Source organism: Pseudophryne corroboree, chromosome 2 (genome assembly GCF_028390025.1).
Source record: "Pseudophryne corroboree isolate aPseCor3 chromosome 2, aPseCor3.hap2, whole genome shotgun sequence".
NCBI lineage: Eukaryota > Metazoa > Chordata > Amphibia > Anura > Myobatrachidae > Pseudophryne > Pseudophryne corroboree.
Window position 1 is genome coordinate 1,051,141,264 of NC_086445.1, and position 20,893 is coordinate 1,051,162,156.

General features: G+C 50.4%; 1 protein-coding gene across 3 annotated transcripts in view; it reads left to right on the plus strand.

Moving 5' to 3' along the window:
* Nucleotides 1-20,893, plus strand: part of LOC135050403 (vang-like protein 1) — a 265,602-nt gene that overhangs the window by 155,172 nt on the left and 89,537 nt on the right. For all 3 annotated transcript variants that reach the window (XM_063956893.1, XM_063956890.1, XM_063956891.1), the window contains one exon: nucleotides 2,332-2,374. In XM_063956893.1, the coding sequence (XP_063812963.1) occupies nucleotides 2,334-2,374 (41 nt within the window). In that variant the 5' untranslated portion in view covers nucleotides 2,332-2,333. The remainder of the gene's footprint in view (nucleotides 1-2,331; nucleotides 2,375-20,893) is intronic.

A 20,893-nucleotide genomic window follows, 5' to 3' on the forward strand; every position in this document is an offset into this window, starting at 1 on the left:
TGAGTATACACTGACACCCGTCACACCGCTCTGTATAATAATGCTGAGTATACACTGATACCGGTCACACCGCTCTGTATAATAATACTGAGTATACGCTGATACCGGTCACACCGCTCTGTATAATAACACTGAGTATACGCTGATACCGGTCACACCGCACTGTATAATAATGCTGAGTATACACTGATACCGGTCACACCGCTCTGTATAATAACACTGAGTATACGCTGATACCAGTCACACCGCACTGTATAATAATACTGAGTATACGCCGATACCGGTCACACCGCTCTGTATAATAACACTGAGTATACGCTGATACCGGTCACACCGCTCTGTATAATAACACTGAGTATACGCTGACACCGGTCACACCGCTCTGTATAATAATACTGAGTATACACTGACACCGGTCACACCGCTCTGTATAATAATACTGAGTATACGCTGATATCGGTCACACCGCTCTGTATAATAACACTGAGTATACGCTGATACCGGTCACACCGCTCTGTATAATAACACTTAGTATACGCTGATACTGGTCACACCGCTCTGTATAATAACACTGAGTATACGCTGATACCGGTCACACCGCACTGTATAATAATACTAAGTATACGCTGATACCGGTCACACCGCTCTGTATAATAATACTGAGTATACGCTGATACCGGTCACACCGCCCTGTATAATAATACTGAGTATACGCTGATACCGGTCACACCGCTCTGTATAATAATACTGAGTATACGCTGATACCGGTCACACCGGTCTGTATAATAATACCGAGTACACGCTGATACCGGTCACACCGCTCTGTAGAATAACACTGAGTATACGCTGATACCGGTCACACCGCTCTGTATAATAACACTGAGTATACGCTGATACCGGTCACACCGCTCTGTATAATAACACTGAGTATACGCTGATACCGGTCACACCGCTCTGTATAATAATACTGAGTATACGCCATACCGGTCACACCGCTCTGTATAATAATACTGAGTATACACTGATACCGGTCACACCGCTCTGTATAATAACACTGAGTAAACGTTGATACCGGTCACACCGCTCTGTATAATAACACTGAGTATACGCTGATACCGGTCACACCGCTCTGTATAATAATACTGAGTATACGCTGATGCCGGTCACACCGCTCTGTATAATAACACTGAGTATACGCTGATGCCGGTCACACCGCTCTGTATAATAATACTGAGTATACGCTGATACCGGTCACACCGCCCTGTATAATAATACTGAGTATACGCTGATACCGGTCACACCGCTCTGTATAATAATACTGAGTATACGCTGATACTGGTCACACCGCTCTGTATAATAATACTGAGTATACGCTGATACCGGTCACACCGCTCTGTATAATAATACTGAGTATACGCTGATACCGGTCACACCGCTCTGTATAATAACACTGAGTATACGCTGATACAGGTCACACCGCTCTGTATAATAATACTGAGTATACGCTGATACTGGTCACACCGCTCTGTATAATAATACTGAGTATACGCTGATATCGGTCACACCGCTCTGTATAATAATACTGAGTATACGCTGATACTGGTCACACCGCTCTGTATAATAATACTGAGTATACGCTGACACCGGTCACACCGCTCTGTATAATAATACTGAGTATACGCTGATACCGGTCACACCGCTCTGTATAATAACACTGAGTATACGCTGATACCGGTCACACCGCTCTGTATAATAATACTGAGTATACGCTGATACCGGTCACACCGCTCTGTATAATAACACTGAGTATACGCTGATACCGGTCACACCGCTCTGTATAATAACACTGAGTATACGCTGATACAGGTCACACCGCTCTGTATAATACTGAGTATACGCTGATACTGGTCACACCGCTCTGTATAATAATACTGAGTATACGCTGACACCGGTCACACCGCTCTGTATAATAACACTGAGTATACGCTGATACCGGTCACACCGCTCTGTATAATAATACTGAGTATACGCTGATACCGGTCACACCGCTCTGTATAATAACACTGAGTATACGCTGATACTGGTATGTTGGACAATCAGAGCAGTATGATATAACAAGTGATATACAGACACATATATTAGAAAGTGACGGTGAATGATTTCCCTATCTGTAGTTCTGCTGCTTTATGACGCTATTATTGTTGCAGAATGTGTGGCGCGTTCTCTGGCTGCAGTATGAATGCGGGAATCGGAGGGCAGGTTATGTTTTCTTATAGGTCAATGTCACCATATATATCCTCCTAAGCAATCATACTGTGTTTCCTCTTACAGGTATGGATGCCAATCTGTTACACAGCAGACAAGGATCTGAGAGGTAAGCGATCTCTCAGTCTGTTTAGATGAAGCCACTCTGCATGCTGCAACATGGCTGCTGTATGGTCTGTCAGGCTGCAACTATTCATGGTGCAACTGGTGGCTGCGAATAGTCACAGCCTCTCACGCAATGCAGCATGCTGCGATACATTACGCCGCATCGCAGTCAGATGAGAATGGCTACATCTGTATGCTAGGAAGTTGTCACATCCTCCTCTCCTGCTGTCCCTTCCTCCTCCACTGCCGTCACTTCCTCCTTACTTGCTGTCACATCCTCCTCTCCGGCTGTCCCTTCCTCCTCAGCTGGTGTCACTTCCTCCTTACTTGCTGTCACATCCTCCTCTCCGGCTGTCTCTTCCTCCTCAGCTGTTGTCACTTCCTCCTTACTTGCTGTCACATCCTCCTCTCCGGCTGTCCCTTCCTCCTCAGCTGTTGTCACTTCCTCCTTACTTGCTGTCACATCCTCCTCTCCGGCTGTCCCTTCCTCCTCAGCTGTTGTCACTTCCTCCTTACTTGCTGTCACATGCTCCTCTCCGGCTGTCCCTTCCTCCTCAGCTGTTGTCACTTCCTCCTTACTTGCTGTCACATCCGCCTCTCCGGCTGTCCCTTCCTCCTCAGCTGTTGTCACTTCCTCCTTACTTGCTGTCGCATCCGCCTCTCCGGCTGTCCCTTCCTCCTCAGCTGTTGTCACTTCCTCCTTACTTGCTGTCACATCCGCCTCTCCGGCTGTCCCTTCCTCCTCCACTGCCGTCACTTCGTTTCTCTCCTGCTGTAATTTCCTTATCAGCTGGTGTCACTTCCTCCTCTGCCGCTGTCACTTCCTCCTCCGGCGCTGTCACTTCCTCCTCTCCTGCTGTCACTTCCTCGTCCTCTGCTGTAATTTCCTCCTCCACTGCTATTTCCTCCTTACTTGCTGCCACTTCTTCCTCCACCGCAGTCATTTCCTCTTCCACAGCTGTCACTTCCTCCCCAGCTGCTGTCACTTCCTCCCCAGCTGCTGTCACTTCCTCCTCTCCTGCTGTCACTTGTCATGTAGACCTTTGGACTTGTCGACCTTTTGAGCATGTTGACCTTAAGCATGGTCACTTCCTCCTGTCATTCTGTCACTTCCTCCCCAGCTGCAGCATTGTTACTGACCTTGGACTGCATCTTCCTCCCCAGCTGCAGCATTGTTACTGACCTTGGACTGCATCTTCCTCCTCTAAGCTGCCTAATACATTGTTACAAGCAGTCAGGGCCGGCTCCAGGCGTACTAGCACCCTGAGCGAGAAATTTTAAAAGCAATAGTGGCAATTCGCATTACACCACACAGTAGTGCAGCTAATACACATTGCGCCAGGCAGAGCACGTTACACACATTGCACCAGGCAGAGCACGTTACACACATTGCGCCAGGCAGAGCACGTTACACACATTGCGCCAGGCAGAGCACGTTATACACATTGCGCCAGGCAGAGCACGTTACACACATTGCGCCAGGCAGAGCACGTTACACACATTGCGCCAGGCAGAGCACGTTACACACATTGCGCCAGGCAGAGCACGTTACACACATTGCGCCAGGCAGAGCACGTTACACACATTGCGCCAGGCAGAGCACGTTACACACATTGCGCCAGGCAGAGCACGTTAGACACATTGCGCCAGGCAGAGCACGTTAGACACATTGCGCCAGGCAGAGCACGTTACACACATTGCGCCAGGCAGAGCACGTTACACACATTGCGCCAGGCAGAGCACGTTAGACACATTGCGCCAGGCAGAGCACGTTAGACACATTGCGCCAGGCAGAGCACGTTAGACACATTGCGCCAGGCAGAGCACGTTACACACATTGCGCCAGGCAGAGCACGTTAGACACATTGCGCCAGGCAGAGCACGTTACACACATTGCGCCAGGCAGAGCACGTTACACACATTGCGCCAGGCAGAGCACGTTACACACATTGCGCCAGGCAGAGCACGTTAGACACATTGCGCCAGGCAGAGCACGTTACACACATTGCGCCAGGCAGAGCACGTTACACACATTGCGCCAGGCAGAGCACGTTACACACATTGCGCCAGGCAGAGCACGTTACACACATTGCGCCAGGCAGAGCACGTTAGACACATTGCGCCAGGCAGAGCACGTTACACACATTGCGCCAGGCAGGGCACGTTAGACACATTGCGCCAGGCAGAGCACGTTACACACATTGCGCCAGGCAGAGCACGTTACACACATTGCGCCAGGCAGAGCACGTTACACACATTGCGCCAGGCAGAGCACGTTACACACATTGCGCCAGGCAGAGCACGTTACACACATTGCGCCAGGCAGAGCACGTTACACACATTGCGCCAGGCAGAGCACGTTACACACATTGCGCCAGGCAGAGCACGTTACACACATTGCGCCAGGCAGAGCACGTTACACACATTGCGCCAGGTAGAGCACGTTAGACACATTGCGCCAGGCAGAGCACGTTACACACATTGCGCCAGGCAGAGCACGTTAGACACATTGCGCCAGGCAGAGCACGTTAGACACATTGCGCCAGGCAGAGCACGTTACACACATTGCGCCAGGCAGAGCACGTTACACACATTGCGCCAGGCAGAGCACGTTACACACATTGCGCCAGGCAGAGCACGTTACACACATTGCGCCAGGCAGAGCACGTTACACACATTGCGCCATGCATAGCACGTTACACACATTGCGCCAGGCAGAGCACGTTAGACACATTGCGCCATGCATAGCACGTTACACACATTGCGCCAGGCAGAGCACGTTACACACATTGCGCCAGGCAGAGCACGTTAGACACATTGCGCCAGGCAGAGCACGTTACACACATTGCGCCAGGCAGAGCACGTTACACACATTGCGCCAAGCAGAGCACGTTACACACATTGCGCCAGGTAGAGCACGTTACACACATTGCGCCAGGCAGAGCACGTTAGACACATTGCGCCAGGCAGAGCACGTTAGACACATTGCGCCAGGCAGAGCACGTTAGACACATTGCGCCAGGCAGAGCACGTTAGACACATTGCGCCAGGCAGAGCACGTTAGACACATTGCGCCAGGCAGAGCACGTGAGACACATTGCGCCAGGCAGAGCACGTTAGACACATTGCGCCAGGCAGAGCACGTTAGACACATTGCGCCAGGCAGAGCACGTTAGACACATTGCGCCAGGCAGAGCACGTTAGACACATTGCGCCAGGCAGAGCACGTTATACACATTGCGCCAGGCAGAGCACGTTAGACACATTGCGCCAGGCAGAGCACGTTACACACATTGCGCCAGGCAGAGCACGTTAGACACATTGCGCCAGGCAGAGCACGTTAGACACATTGCGCCAGGCAGAGCACGTTATACACATTGCGCCAGGCAGAGCACGTTACACACATTGCGCCAGGCAGAGCACGTTAGACACATTGCGCCAGGCAGAGCACGTTACACACATTGCGCCAGGCAGAGCACGTTACACACATTGCGCCAGGCAGAGCACGTTAGACACATTGCGCCAGGCAGAGCACGTTACACACATTGCGCCAGGCAGAGCACGTTACACACATTGCGCCAGGCAGAGCACGTTACACACATTGCGCCAGGCAGAGCACGTTACACACATTGCGCCAGGCAGAGCACGTTACACACATTGCGCCAGGCAGAGCACGTTAGACACATTGCGCCAGGCAGAGCACGTTACACACATTGCGCCAGGCAGAGCACGTTAGACACATTGCGCCAGGCAGAGCACGTTACACACATTGCGCCAGGCAGAGCACGTTACACACATTGCGCCAGGCAGAGCACGTTACACACATTGCGCCAGGCAGAGCACGTTACACACATTGCGCCAGGCAGAGCACGTTACACACATTGCGCCAGGCAGAGCACGTTAGACACATTGCGCCATGCATAGCACGTTACACACATTGCGCCAGGCAGAGCACGTTACACACATTGCGCCAGGCAGAGCACGTTAGACACATTGCGCCAGGCAGAGCACGTTACACACATTGCGCCAGGCAGAGCACGTTACACACATTGCGCCAAGCAGAGCACGTTACACACATTGCGCCAGGTAGAGCACGTTACACACATTGCGCCAGGCAGAGCACGTTAGACACATTGCGCCAGGCAGAGCACGTTAGACACATTGCGCCAGGCAGAGCACGTTAGACACATTGCGCCAGGCAGAGCACGTTAGACACATTGCGCCAGGCAGAGCACGTTAGACACATTGCGCCAGGCAGAGCACGTGAGACACATTGCGCCAGGCAGAGCACGTTAGACACATTGCGCCAGGCAGAGCACGTTAGACACATTGCGCCAGGCAGAGCACGTTAGACACATTGCGCCAGGCAGAGCACGTTAGACACATTGCGCCAGGCAGAGCACGTTATACACATTGCGCCAGGCAGAGCACGTTAGACACATTGCGCCAGGCAGAGCACGTTACACACATTGCGCCAGGCAGAGCACGTTAGACACATTGCGCCAGGCAGAGCACGTTAGACACATTGCGCCAGGCAGAGCACGTTATACACATTGCGCCAGGCAGAGCACGTTACACACATTGCGCCAGGCAGAGCACGTTAGACACATTGCGCCAGGCAGAGCACGTTACACACATTGCGCCAGGCAGAGCACGTTACACACATTGCGCCAGGCAGAGCACGTTAGACACATTGCGCCAGGCAGAGCACGTTACACACATTGCGCCAGGCAGAGCACGTTACACACATTGCGCCAGGCAGAGCACGTTACACACATTGCGCCAGGCAGAGCACGTTACACACATTGCGCCAGGCAGAGCACGTTACACACATTGCGCCAGGCAGAGCACGTTAGACACATTGCGCCAGGCAGAGCACGTTACACACATTGCGCCAGGCAGAGCACGTTAGACACATTGCGCCAGGCAGAGCACGTTACACACATTGCGCCAGGCAGAGCACGTTACACACATTGCGCCAGGCAGAGCACGTTACACACATTGCGCCAGGCAGAGCACGTTACACACATTGCGCCAGGCAGAGCACGTTACACACATTGCGCCAGGCAGAGCACGTTAGACACATTGCGCCAGGCAGAGCACGTTACACACATTGCACCAGGCAGAGCACGTTACACACATTGCGCCAGGCAGAGCACGTTAGACACATTGCGCCAGGCAGAGCACGTTAGACACATTGCGCCAGGCAGAGCACATTAGACACATTGCGCCAGGCAGAGCACGTTAGACACATTGCGCCAGGCAGAGCACGTTAGACACATTGCGCCAGGCAGAGCACGTTATACACATTGCGCCAGGCAGAGCACGTTAGACACATTGCGCCAGGCAGAGCACGTTATACACATTGCGCCAGGCAGAGCACGTTAGACACATTGCGCCATGCATAGCACGTTACACACATTGCGCCAGGCAGAGCACGTTAGACACATTGCGCCAGGCAGAGCACGTTACACACATTGCGCCAGGCAGAGCACGTTACACACATTGCGCCAGGCAGAGCACGTTAGACACATTGCGCCAGGCAGAGCACGTTAGACACATTGCGCCAGGCAGAGCACGTTAGACACATTGCGCCAGGCAGAGCACGTGAGACACATTGCGCCAGGCAGAGCACGTTAGACACATTGCGCCAGGCAGAGCACGTTAGACACATTGCGCCAGGCAGAGCACGTTAGACACATTGCGCCAGGCAGAGCACGTTAGACACATTGCGCCAGGCAGAGCACTGAGACACATTGCCTAGCCACAGACGCCTAGCGGGAACACTACATGATATGCTCCCCAGCCGTGCCAGCTACACATGACATGCCCCCCAGCAGTGCCAGCTACACAAGACATGCCCCCCAGCAGTGCCAGCAACACGTGACATGCCCCCCAGCAGTGCCAGCTACATAAATGCCCCCACAGTGCCAGATACATAAATGCCCCCACAGTGCCAGATACATAAATGCCCCCACAGTGCAGATATGCCCCCACAGTGCCAGATACATAAATGCCCCCAGTGACAGATACATAAATGCCCCCACAATGCAGATATGCCCCCACAGTGCCAGATACATAAATGCCCCCAGTGCCAGATACATAAATGACCCCACAGTTCCATTTACATATATTCCTCCACAGTTCCAGATACATATATGCCCCCACAGTGCCAGATACATAAATGTCTCCACAGTGCCAGATACATAAATGTCTCCACAGTGCCAGATATGCCCCCACAGTGCCAGATACATAAATGTCCCCACAGTGCCAGATATGCCCCCACAGTGCCATATACATAAATGTCTCCACAGTGCAGATATGCCCCCACAGTGCCATATACATAAATGTCCCCACAGTGCAGATATGCCCCCACAGTTCCAGATACATATATGCCCCCACAGTGCAGATATGCCCCCACAGTGCCAGATACATAAATGTCCCCACAGTGCAGATATGCCCCCACAGTGCCAGATACATATATGCCCCCACAGTGCAGATATGCCCCCACAGTGCAGATATGACCCCACAGTGCCCTGCCCAATACATAAATGCCCCCACACAGTGACCGATCCATAAATGCCCCCACAATACCTGCGGTGCTGGGAGGGGGAGTGCTACTGAGGGCGCGGGCGGACTCTTCCAAAACTGTTGTGTGCGCGCTATGCGCGTGGCGCCAGCGTCTGTTGTCAGACACCGGCGCCGCAGAACGTGCATAGCGCGCACACAACAGTTTAGGCCGGGTAGCGCTGCAGGCTGGCTCCATGCACGAATATGGCGGCGCCCATTAAGGGTGGCGCCCCGCGTGGCCGCTCTAGTCGAACATGCCTGGAGCCGGCCCTGCAAGCAGTGCAATCAGCTACTGTACAGTCCAGGCTGGAGGAGATGCAGAGAATTCCTGCACACGGGTCTAATCCTGCAGCTGCCGCTACAAAGCCAAATATCCATCTACCAGAAACGTTTGATGGGAGTCGCAGTGTCCTCCAAATGTGCCCTAAACTTATCATAACGATGCCTTAGAATATAGGAACAGAATGTGACGGCAGATAAGCCTCGAGTCCTGTTGGAGAAAGAGCGCTATATAATAATTATTATTATTATATGAGCCGCGCGGCTTATCCACTCTGCACCTTCTTTAACCTTATGGAAACCTCAAACCCTGGGGCAGATGTATTAAGCCTGGAGAAGGGATAAAGAAGTGATAAAGTGGTGATAAGTGCAAGATGACAACGCACCAGCCAATCAGCTCCAATATGTAAACTGACAGTTATGAGCTGATTGGCTGGTGCGTTATCACCGTGCACTTATCACGGCTTTATCACTTCTTTATGCCTTCTCCAGGCTTAATACATCCCCCCCCCTTGTTTGATCCTTAGGCCTAAATGTATTAAGCCTTAAAGAGATATAAAGTAGAGAGGGGTAAAGAGAGATAAAGTACCAGCCAATCAGCTCCTAATGGTCATGTCACAGACTGTGTTTGAAAAATGACAGGAGCTGATTGGCATGTTTACATTGCTCTACTCTCTTACCCTCTACCACCTCTGATGAGAGGCTATTCCACTTATCCACTACCCTTTCAGGTTCCAATGTATAGATAGACAGTCAATAGTTCGACACCATAAATGGTAGACAGTGCTTACGGTCAAAATGCACAAAAGGTCGACAGGTTCAAAGGTCGTCATGGCCAACACACATACGGTCGACACAAGTATTTGGGGGTTTTTCACATATTTTTTTTACTTTTGCTTGATTTACCTTCCACGTGACCTGTGATTAGGAATAGTTACCGTGCCTGAAGCTTGGCGAGCGGCGTGAGGGTACACGCTTACACCGAATGTGGTCACACATCATGACACATACAAAATGACACCAAAAAAACGTTCAGCTCCTGTATCTACCTTTTTTGGGTCTACCATTTCCATGTCCACCTTTGGACCTAGGTGACTTTTTCTACCGTCTACCTTTTCCATGTTGACCCATTGACCTAATACATGTCGCCCGTATGGGGTTAGACCTAATGACGTTCTAATTACTGTAGATCTTTTATACCGCACCCTACCCTGTAGACTGCCGGGAAATGCCAGGAGCCCAACTCCACCAAGAGCATATCCTCAGCATATCCCTCTTAATATGAATCTGGTTGAACTGAGCCACCCCAGGATGCCGTCACATTATCACCCGCAGTCTCCTTTACAAAGCTCCATTTGGCTACAGGAACTTGGGTTGGTTCAGGTTCTGTGGGTGACTTCATGTGATCACAGTCTGGTTCAAAGATTTTCAGTAACCATAGTGTTCATCTGGACACCATTAATGGTTCCCCCATCATTTCTGAACCTGTAAAACAAGAAACTGGACCACTGTTGATAAGGACTGATCAGGGCTATGCAGGAAAGACTGTTTGGTATTGTATTTATTCCAAGATTTCCTGTTGTGCTAGGAATGTCCTGGTTGAGAGAGAACAAATCTTATGGGCCCTACACACTGGCAGATAACACTAAACGATATGAATGTTCTCGTTTATTAATGAACGAGAACTCGTTCATATTGTTCAGTGTGTAGGCACCAGTGATGAATGATGCACGGCCCCGCGTTCGTTCATCATTGGTGCCGGGTCGCTTATGCATGCAGGCCAATATGGACAATCTCGTCCATATTTGCCTGCACTGCTATGGAGACGGGGGAGTGAAGAAACTTCACTCCCCCCGTCACTGCCCCCCCGCCGCCGGGTCGCCCGTCGGCCATATCCGCCGTCTGGCAGCTCGGCGGATCGCCAAATGTGTAGCGGGCATAAGATACACTGGGGAACTCGGGAGATCACACCAACCAACCAGACTCTAGTGGGTTCTGTGCATGGAGAATTGTTACAGAAAGTCACCATCTCATTAGCGTAATGTTATCAGGAGTTTTTTTTTGTGTTTGATAAGAATAATATTAATAATAATATTTTGTCAGCAATGTTCACAAAAGTGGACAATCAACGAAATTCAAGCATGAGCAAAAGCAGAAAAAAAGAAAAACAAAGACATCAAAGATACAGAACACTCACTTAATTTCCAAATTTAAAACACTTATCGTCTGCGGAAAAAAAAACCTTGCTCTTAACTGACTGGTCCTACACAAAATTGAGGTTCATTCCATATCAGTTCACGCAGCCATGACACCCACTGACTCACATTTTCATGATAATTTGTACACTTGATACTACCACATAGCTACTAACCCATGTCAAATTTTTCTTCTCTAGGCCTCACAGTTTTTGAGATATAGGGGGTCAAAGTTTCAAAAAAATTGCTGAGAAATGCCACTATTGATGCTCTGTTTTTTTTCTGAGGTGTATCCGGAATAAAATTCACATCTCAGTGCCTACTCCACGTATCACTATTATCTCAGTGCCTACTACATGTATCACTATTATCTCAGTTCCTACTCCACGTATCACTATTATCTCAGTTACTCATTCCCGTATCACTATTATCTCGGTGCCTAATCCACGTGTCACTATTATCTCAGTTACTCATTCCACGTATCACTATTATCTCAGTTACTCATTCCACGTATCACTATTATCTCAGTGCCTAATCCACGTATCACTATTATCCCAGTTACTCATTCCACATATCACTATTATCTCAGTGCCTAATCCACGTATTACTATTATCTCAGTTACTCATTCCACGTATCACTATTATCTCTGTGCCTAATCAACGTGTCACTATTATCTCAGTGCCTAATCCAGATATCACTATTATCTCAGTGCCTAATCCACGTATCACTATTATCTCAGTTACTCATTCCACATATCACTATTATCTCAGTGCCTAATCCACGTATTACTATTATCTCAGTTACTCATTCCACGTATCACTATTATCTCTGTGCCTAATCAACGTGTCACTATTATCTCAGTGCCTAATCCAGATATCACTATTATCTCAGTTACTCATTCCACATATCACTATTATCTCAGTGCCTAATCCAGGTATCACTATTATCTCAGTTACTCATTCCCGTATCACTATTATCTCGGTGCCTAATCCACGTGTCACTATTATCTCAGTTACTCATTCCACGTATCACTATTTTCTCTGACGTCCTAAGTGGATGCTGGGGACTCCGTCAGGACCATGGGGATTAGCGGCTCCGCAGGAGACAGGGCACAAAACTAAAGCTTTAGGATCAGGTGGTGTGTACTGGCTCCTCCCCCTATGACCCTCCTCCAAGCCTCAGTTAGGTTTTTGTGCCCGTCCGAGCAGGGTGCAATCTAGGTGGCTCTCTTAAGGAGCTGCTTAGAAAAAGTTTTTAGGTTTCTTATTTTCAGTGAGTCCTGCTGGCAACAGGCTCACTGCATCGAGGGACTTAGGGGAGAGAAGTTCAACTCACCTGCGTGCAGGATGGATTGGCTTCTTAGGCTACTGGACACCATTAGCTCCAGAGGGAGTCGGAACACAGGTCTCACCCTGGGGTTCGTCCCGGAGCCGTGCCGCCGACCCCCCTTGCAGATGCTGAAGATTGAAGGTCCAGAAACAGGCGGCAGAAGGCTTTTCAGTCTTCATGAAGGTAGCGCACAGCACTGCAGCTGTGCGCCATTGTTGTCACACACTTCACACCAACGGTCACGGAGGGTGCAGGGCGTTGCTGGGGGCGCCCTGGGCAGCAACGTATAATACCTTATTCTGGCTAAAAATACATCACATATAGCCCCTGGAGGCTATATGGATGTATTTAACCCCTGCCAGGTCTCAGAAAAACGGGAGAAGAAGCCCGCCGAAAAGGGGGCGGGGCCTATTCTCCTCAGCACACAGCGCCATTTTCCCTCACAGAAAGGCTGGTGGGAAGGCTCCCAGGCTCTCCCCTGCACTGCACTACAGAAACAGGGTTAAAACAGAGAGGGGGGGCACTTATTTGGCGATATGTATATATATATTAAAATGCTATAAGGGAAAAACACTTATATAAAGGTTGTCCCTGTATAATATAGCGTTTTTGGTGTGTGCTGGCAAACTCTCCCTCTGTCTCCCCAAAGGGCTAGTGGGGTCCTGTCCTCTATCAGAGCATTCCCTGTGTGTGTGCTGTGTGTCGGTACTTGTGTGTCGACATGTATGAGGACGATGTTGGTGAGGAGGCGGAGCAATTGCCGGTAATGGTGATGTCACTCTCTAGGGAGTCGACACCGGAATGGATGGCTTATTTAAGGAATTACGTGATAATGTCAACACGCTGCAAGGTCGGTTGACGACATGAGACGGCCGGCAAACCAATTAGTACCTGTCCAGGCGTCTAAAACACCGTCAGGGGCGTTAAAACGTCCTTTTACCTCAGTCGGTCGACACAGACACGGACACTGACTCCAGTGTCGACGGTGAAGAAACAAACGTATTTTCCTTTAGGGCCACACGTTACTTGTTAAGGGCAATGAAGGAGATGTTACATATTTCTGATACTACAAGTACCACAAAAAAGGGTATTATGTGGAGTGTGAAAAAACTACATGTGGTTTTTCCTGAATCAGATAAATTAAATGAAGTGTGTGATGATGCGTGGGTTTCCCCCGATAGAAAATTATTGGCGGTATACCCTTTCCCGCCAGAAGTTATGGCGCATTGGGAAACACACCTTAGGGTGGATAAGGCGCTCACACGCTTATAAAAACAAGTGGCGTTACCGTCTCCAGATACGGACGCCCTCAAGGAGCCAACTGATAGGAGGTTGGAAAATATCCTAAAAAGTATATACACACATACTGGTGTTATACTGCGACCAGCGATCGCCTCAGCCTGGATGGGCAGCGCTGGGGTGGCTTGGTCGGATTCCCTGACTGGAAATATTGATACCCTTGACAGGGACAGTATTTTATTGACTATAGAGCATTTAAAAGATGCATTTCTATATATGCGAAACTCTGGCATCAAGAGTAAGTGCGATGTCCATATCTGCCAGACGATGTTTATGGACACGACAGTGGTCAGGTGATGCAGATTCCAAACGGCACATGGAAGTATTGCCGTATAAAGGGGAGGAGTTATTTGGGGTCGGTCCATCGGACCTGGTGGCCACGGCAACAGCTAGAAAATCCACCTTTTTTACCCCAAGTCACATCTCAGCAGAAAAAGACATAGTCTTTTCAGCCTCAGTCCTTTCGTCCCCATAATATCTGCCCAGGGATAGAGGTAAGGGAAGAAGACTGCAGCAGGCAGCCCATTCCCAGGAACAGAAGCCTTCCACCGCTTCTGCCAAGTCCTCAGCATGACGCTGGGGCCGTACAAACAGGTGCGGTGGGGGGTCGTCTCAAGAGTTTCAGCACGCAGTGGGCTCACTCGCAAGTGGACCCCTGGATCCTACAAGTAGTATCCCAGGGGTACAGATTGGAAATTCGAGACGTCTCCCCCTCGCAGGTTCCTGAAGTTTGCTTTACCAACGTCTACCTCCGACAGGGAGGCAGTATTGGAAACAATTCACAAGCTGTATTCCCAGCAGGTGATAATCAAAGTACCCCTCCTACAACAAGTAAAGGGGTATTATTCCACACTATATTGTGGTACTGAAGCCAGACGGCTCGGTGAGACCTATTCTAAATGGAGTCACTCAGAGCAGTGATAGCGAACCAGGAAGAAGGGGACTATATGGTGTCCCTGGACATCAAGGATGCTTACCTCCATGTCCAAATTTGCCCTTCTCACAAAGGGTACCTCAGGTTCGTGGTACAAAACTGTCACTGTCAGTTTCAGACGCTGCCGTTTGGATTGTCCACGGCACCCCGGGTCTTTACCAAGGTAATGGCCGAAATGATGATTCTTCTTCAAAGAAAAGGCGTCTTAATTATCCCTTACTTGGACGATCTCCTGATAAGGGCAAGGTCCAGAGAACAGTTGGAGGTCTGAGTAGCACTATCTCAAGTAGTTCTACGACAGCACGGGTGGATTCTAAATATTCCAAAATCGCAGCTGTCTCCGACGACACGTCTGCTGTCCCTAGGGATGATTCTGGACACAGTCCAGAAAAAGGTGTTTCTCCCGGAGGAGAAAGCCAGGGAGTTATCCGAGCTAGTCAGGAACCTCCAAAAACCAGGAAAAGTGTCAGTGCATCATTGCACAAGGGTCCTGGGAAAAATGGTGGCTTCTTACGAAGCGATTCCATTCGGCAGATTTCACGCAAGAACTATTCAGTGGGATCTGCTGGACAAATGGTCCGGATCGCATCTTCAGATGCATCAGCGGATAACCCTGTCTCCAAAGACAAGGGTGTCTCTTCTGTGGTGGCTGCAGAGTGCTCATCTACTAAAGTGCCACAGTTATGCATTCAGGACTGGGTCCTGGTGACCACGGATTCCAGCTTGAAAGGCTGGGGAGCAGTCACACAGGGAAAAAATTTCCAGGGAGTGTGATCAAGTCTGGGGACTTCTCTCCGCATAAATATACTGGAGCTAAGAGCAATTTACAATGCTCTAAGCTTAGCAAGACCTCTGCTTCAAGGTCAGCCGGTATTGATCCAGTGGGACAACATCACGGCAGTCGCCCACGTAAACAGACAGGGCGGCACAAGAAGCAGGAGGACAATGGCAGAAACTGCAAGGATTCTTCGCTGGGCGGAAAATCATGTGATAGCACTGTCAGCAGTTTTCATTCCGGGAGTGGACAACTGGGAAGCAGACTTCCTCAGCACGACCTCCACCCGGGAGAGTGGGGACTTCATCGAGAAGTTGTTTCCACATGATTGTGCACCGTTGGGAAAGACCAAAGGTGGACATGATGGCGTCCCGCCTGAACAAAAAACTGGACAGGTATTGCGCCAGGTCAAGAGACCCTCAGGAAATATCTGTGGACGTTCTGGTAACACCATGGATGTACCAGTCGGTGTATGTGTTCCCTCCTCTGCTTCTCATACCAAAGGTACTGAGAATTATAAGACGTAGAGGAGTAAGAACTATACTCGTGGCTCCGGATGGGCCAAGAAGGACTTGGTACCCGGAACTTCATGAGATGCTCACAGAGGACTCAGGGCCTCTGCCGATAAGAAGGGACTTGCTTCAGCAAGTACCATGTCTGTTCCAAGACTTACCGCGGGTGCGTTTGACGGCATGGCGGTTGAACGCCGGATCCTAAGGGAAAAAAGGCATTCCGGAAGAGGTCATTCCTACCCTGGTCAAAGCCAGGAAGGAGGTGACCGCACAACATTATCACCACATGTGGCGAAAATATGTTGCGTGGTGTGAGGCCAGGAAGGCCCCACGAAGAAATTTCAACTCGGTCGATTCCTGCATTTCCTGCAAACAGGAGTGTCTATGGGCCTCAAATTGGGGTCCATTAAGGTTCAAATTTCGGCCCTGTCGATTTTCTTCCAGAAAGAATTGGCTTCAGTTCCTGAAGTCCAGAAATTTGACAAGGGAGTACTGCATATACAACCCCCTTTTGTGCCTCCAGTGGCACTGTGGGATCTCAACGTAGTCCTGGGATTCCTCAAATCACGTTGGTTTAAACCGCTCAAATCTGTGGATTTGAAATATCTCACATGGAAAGTGACCATGATGTTGGCCCTGGCCTCGGCCAGGCGAGTGTCAGAATTGGCGGCTTTGTCTCACAAAAGCCCATATCTGATTGTCCATTCGGACAGGGCAGAGCTGCGGACTCGTCCCCAGTTTCTCCCTAAGGTGGTGTCAGCGTTTCATCTGAACCAGCTTATTGTGGTACCTGCGGCTACTAGAGACTTGGAGGACTCCAAGTTGCTAGATGTTGTCAGGGCCCTGAAAATATAGATTTCCAGGACGGCTGGAGTCAGGAAAACTGACTTGCTGTTATCCTGTATGCACCCAAAAAACTGGGTGCTCTTGCTTCTAAGCAGACGATTGCTAGTTGAATGTGTAGTACAATTCAGCTTGCACATTCTGTGGCAGGACTGCCACAGCCAAAATATATAAATGCCCATTCCACAAGGAAGGTGGGCTCATCTTGGGCGACTGCCCGAGGGGTCTCGGCTTTACAACTTTGCCGAGCTGCTACTTGGTCAGGGGCACACCCTGGCTGAGGAGGACCTGGAGTTCTCTCACTCGGTGCTGCAGAGTCATCCGCACTCTCCCGCCCGTTTGGGAGCTTTGGTATAATCCCCATGGTCCTGACGGAGTCCCCAGCATCCACTTAGGACGTCAGAGAAAATAAGATTTTACTTACCGATAAATCTATTTCTCGTAGTCCGTAGTGGATGCTGGGCGCCCATCCCAAGTGCGGATTGTCTGCAATACTTGTACATAGTTATTGTTACAAAAAAATCGGGTTGTTATTGTTGTGAGCCGTCTGTTCAGAGGCTCCTACGTTTGTCATACTGTTAACTGGGTTCAGATCACAGGTTGTACGGTGTGATTGGTGTGGCTGGTATGAGTCTTACCCGGGATTCAATATCCTTCCTTATTGTGTACGCTCGTCCGGGCACAGTATCCTAACTGAGGCTTGGAGGAGGGTCATAGGGGGAGGAGCCAGTACACATCACCTGATCCTAAAGCTTTAGTTTTGTGCCCTGTCTCCTGCGGAGCCGCTAATCCCCATGGTCCTGACGGAGTCCCCAGCATCCACTACGGACTACGAGAAATAGATTTATCGGTAAGTAAAATCTTATTATCTCAGTTACTCATTCCACGTATCACTATTATCTCAGTGCCTAATCCACGTATCACTATTATCTCAGTTACTCATTCCACATATCACTATTATCTCAGTGCCTAATCCACGTATTACTATTATCTCAGTTACTCATTCCACGTATCACTATTATCTCTGTGCCTAATCAACGTGTCACTATTATCTCAGTGCCTAATCCAGATATCACTATTATCTCAGTGCCTAATCCACGTATCACTATTATCTCAGTTACTCATTCCACATATCACTATTATCTCAGTGCCTAATCCACGTATTACTGTTATCTCAGTTACTCATTCCACGTATCACTATTATCTCTGTGCCTAATCAACGTGTCACTATTATCTCAGTGCCTAATCCAGATATCACTATTATCTCAGTTACTCATTCCACATATCACTATTATCTCAGTGCCTAATCCAGGTATCACTATTATCTCAGTTACTCATTCCCGTATCACTATTATCTCGGTGCCTAATCCACGTGTCACTATTATCTCAGTTACTCATTCCACGTATCACTATTATCTCAGTTACTCATTCCACGTATCACTATTATCTCAGTGCCTAATCCACGTATCACTATTATCTCAGTTAATCATTCCACATATCACTATTATCTCAGTGCCTAATCCACGTATTACTATTATCTCAGTTACTCATTCCACGTATCACTATTATCTCTGTGCCTAATCAACGTGTCACTATTATCTCAGTGCCTAATCCAGATATCACTATTATCTCAGTTACTCATTCCACATATCACTATTATCTCAGTGCCTAATCCAGGTATCACTATTATCTCAGTTACTCATTCCCGTATCACTATTATCTCGGTGCCTAATCCACGTGTCACTATTATCTCAGTTACTCATTCCACGTATCACTATTATCTCAGTTACTCATTCCACGTATCACTATTATCTCAGTGCCTAATCCACGTATCACTATTATCTCAGTTACTCATTCCACATATCACTATTATCTCAGTGCCTAATCCACGTATTACTATTATCTCAGTTACTCATTCCACGTATCACTATTATCTCAGTGCCTAATCCAGATATCACTATTATCTCAGTTACTCATTCCACATATCACTATTATCTCAGTGCCTAATCCAGGTATCACTATTATCTCAGTTATGCTGGCCATACATCAGGAAGATATCGTTCCAACCAGCCAACTAGTTGGCTGGTTGGAACGATAATCTAGCAGTGTGTGGGAGCAAACGATTATCAGCCGTTTGCTCCCACACGCTGAAAAACGGCCAGAAATGGTCTGTCCAACTAGTTGGGAAAATTAAACCTGTTTGATTTTCCCAACTAATCGTTCAGGTGTAGGGGAAACTCTCCCCCCAACTGAACGATAAGCAGGCGGACACTGACCAGCAGTGTCCGCCTACTTCTTCCCGATCACTGCCTACTGGGCAGCACGAGCCGGGAGGTTCAGGGGCAGCTGCGGCAGGTCATCACTGCTGCCGGGCTGCCCCTGTCACAGCGGGTCCCCGTGGAGCGGCGGCAGAGCGGGAGGAGGTGCAGGGGCAGCTGCGGCAGTTCATCACTGCTGCCAGGCTGCCCCGGTCACAGCGGACCCTGTGGAGCGGCGGAGCGGGAGGAGGTGCAGGGGCAGCTACGGTAGCACATCACTGCTGCCGCTGTCACAGGACACCCAGCAGTGGCACCCCTCCCGCGATACCCCACGATCGCTGCACCCCCCGCACCCCACCCATGATTGCTGCACCCACGCACGCCACCCCCGATCACTGGCACCCCACCTGCGGTTGCGGCACCCCCGCACCCCACCCGCGATCCCGGCACCCCCCGCACCCCACCCGTGATCACGGCACCCCCCGCAGCTTACCCGCAATCGCGGCACCCCCCGCAACTTATCCGCAATCGCGGCACCCCCCGCACCCTACCCACGATCGCGGCATCCCCCGCACCCCACCCATGATTGCTGCACCCACGCACGCCACCCCCGATCACTGGCACCCCACCTGCGGTTGCGGCACACCCGCACCCCACCCGCGATCGCGGCATCCCCCGCACCCCACCCGTGATCACGGCACCCCCCGCAGCTTACCCGCAATCGCGGCACCCCCCGCAACTTACCCGCAATCATGGCACCCCCCGCAGTTTACCCACAATCGCGGCACCCCTCCGCGGCACCCCCCGCAATGTACCCGCAATCGCGGCACCCCCCGCACCCCACCCGCGATCGCGGCACCCCCCGCATATCACCCACGATCGCGGCACCCCCGCATATCACCCACGATCGCGGCACCCCCGCATATCACCCGCGATCTCGGCACCCCCGCATATCATCCACGATCGCGGCACTCCCCGCATATCACCAGCGATCGCGGGACCTCTGCTCCCCTCCTGCAGTCACTGCCCCCCAAGATCGCGGCACCCCTTCCCCCTCACCACCACCAGGGCCAGCTCCAGCCCGCACCGGCTCCCGCACCGGTAATTCACCCCCCCCCCCGCCTCCCTCCGCCCGCACCGGCTCCCGCACCGCGGCCCCCCTCCGCAGGCCTTCTGTCACTTCAGACGCGCACGGAGACAATCAGGTGAGTGCCACGGAGTGGCGCTTCCTGATTGGCTGAAGAGACACTTCTGTGACAGCTGTGACCGGGGTGTCTCTGCATTCGTGGAAAGGGTTCCCATGTGTAAACATGGGACCCCTTTCAGTCCGTTTGGTCCGGGTGTTCGGTTTGTTGTTTTGCCAAGTACGTGGATTATAATCTGGACCCTGGATCAGGTGAGTATAATTATCTTTTATTTTCAGGTACCCGTGGATTCTACTTGGAGAAGAGGACCGACTGCTTCGTGTCAACATAGGTAAGTGTGTGTGTGTCGACATGTGTTAAATAAAGTTTTACTGTCACGGTGT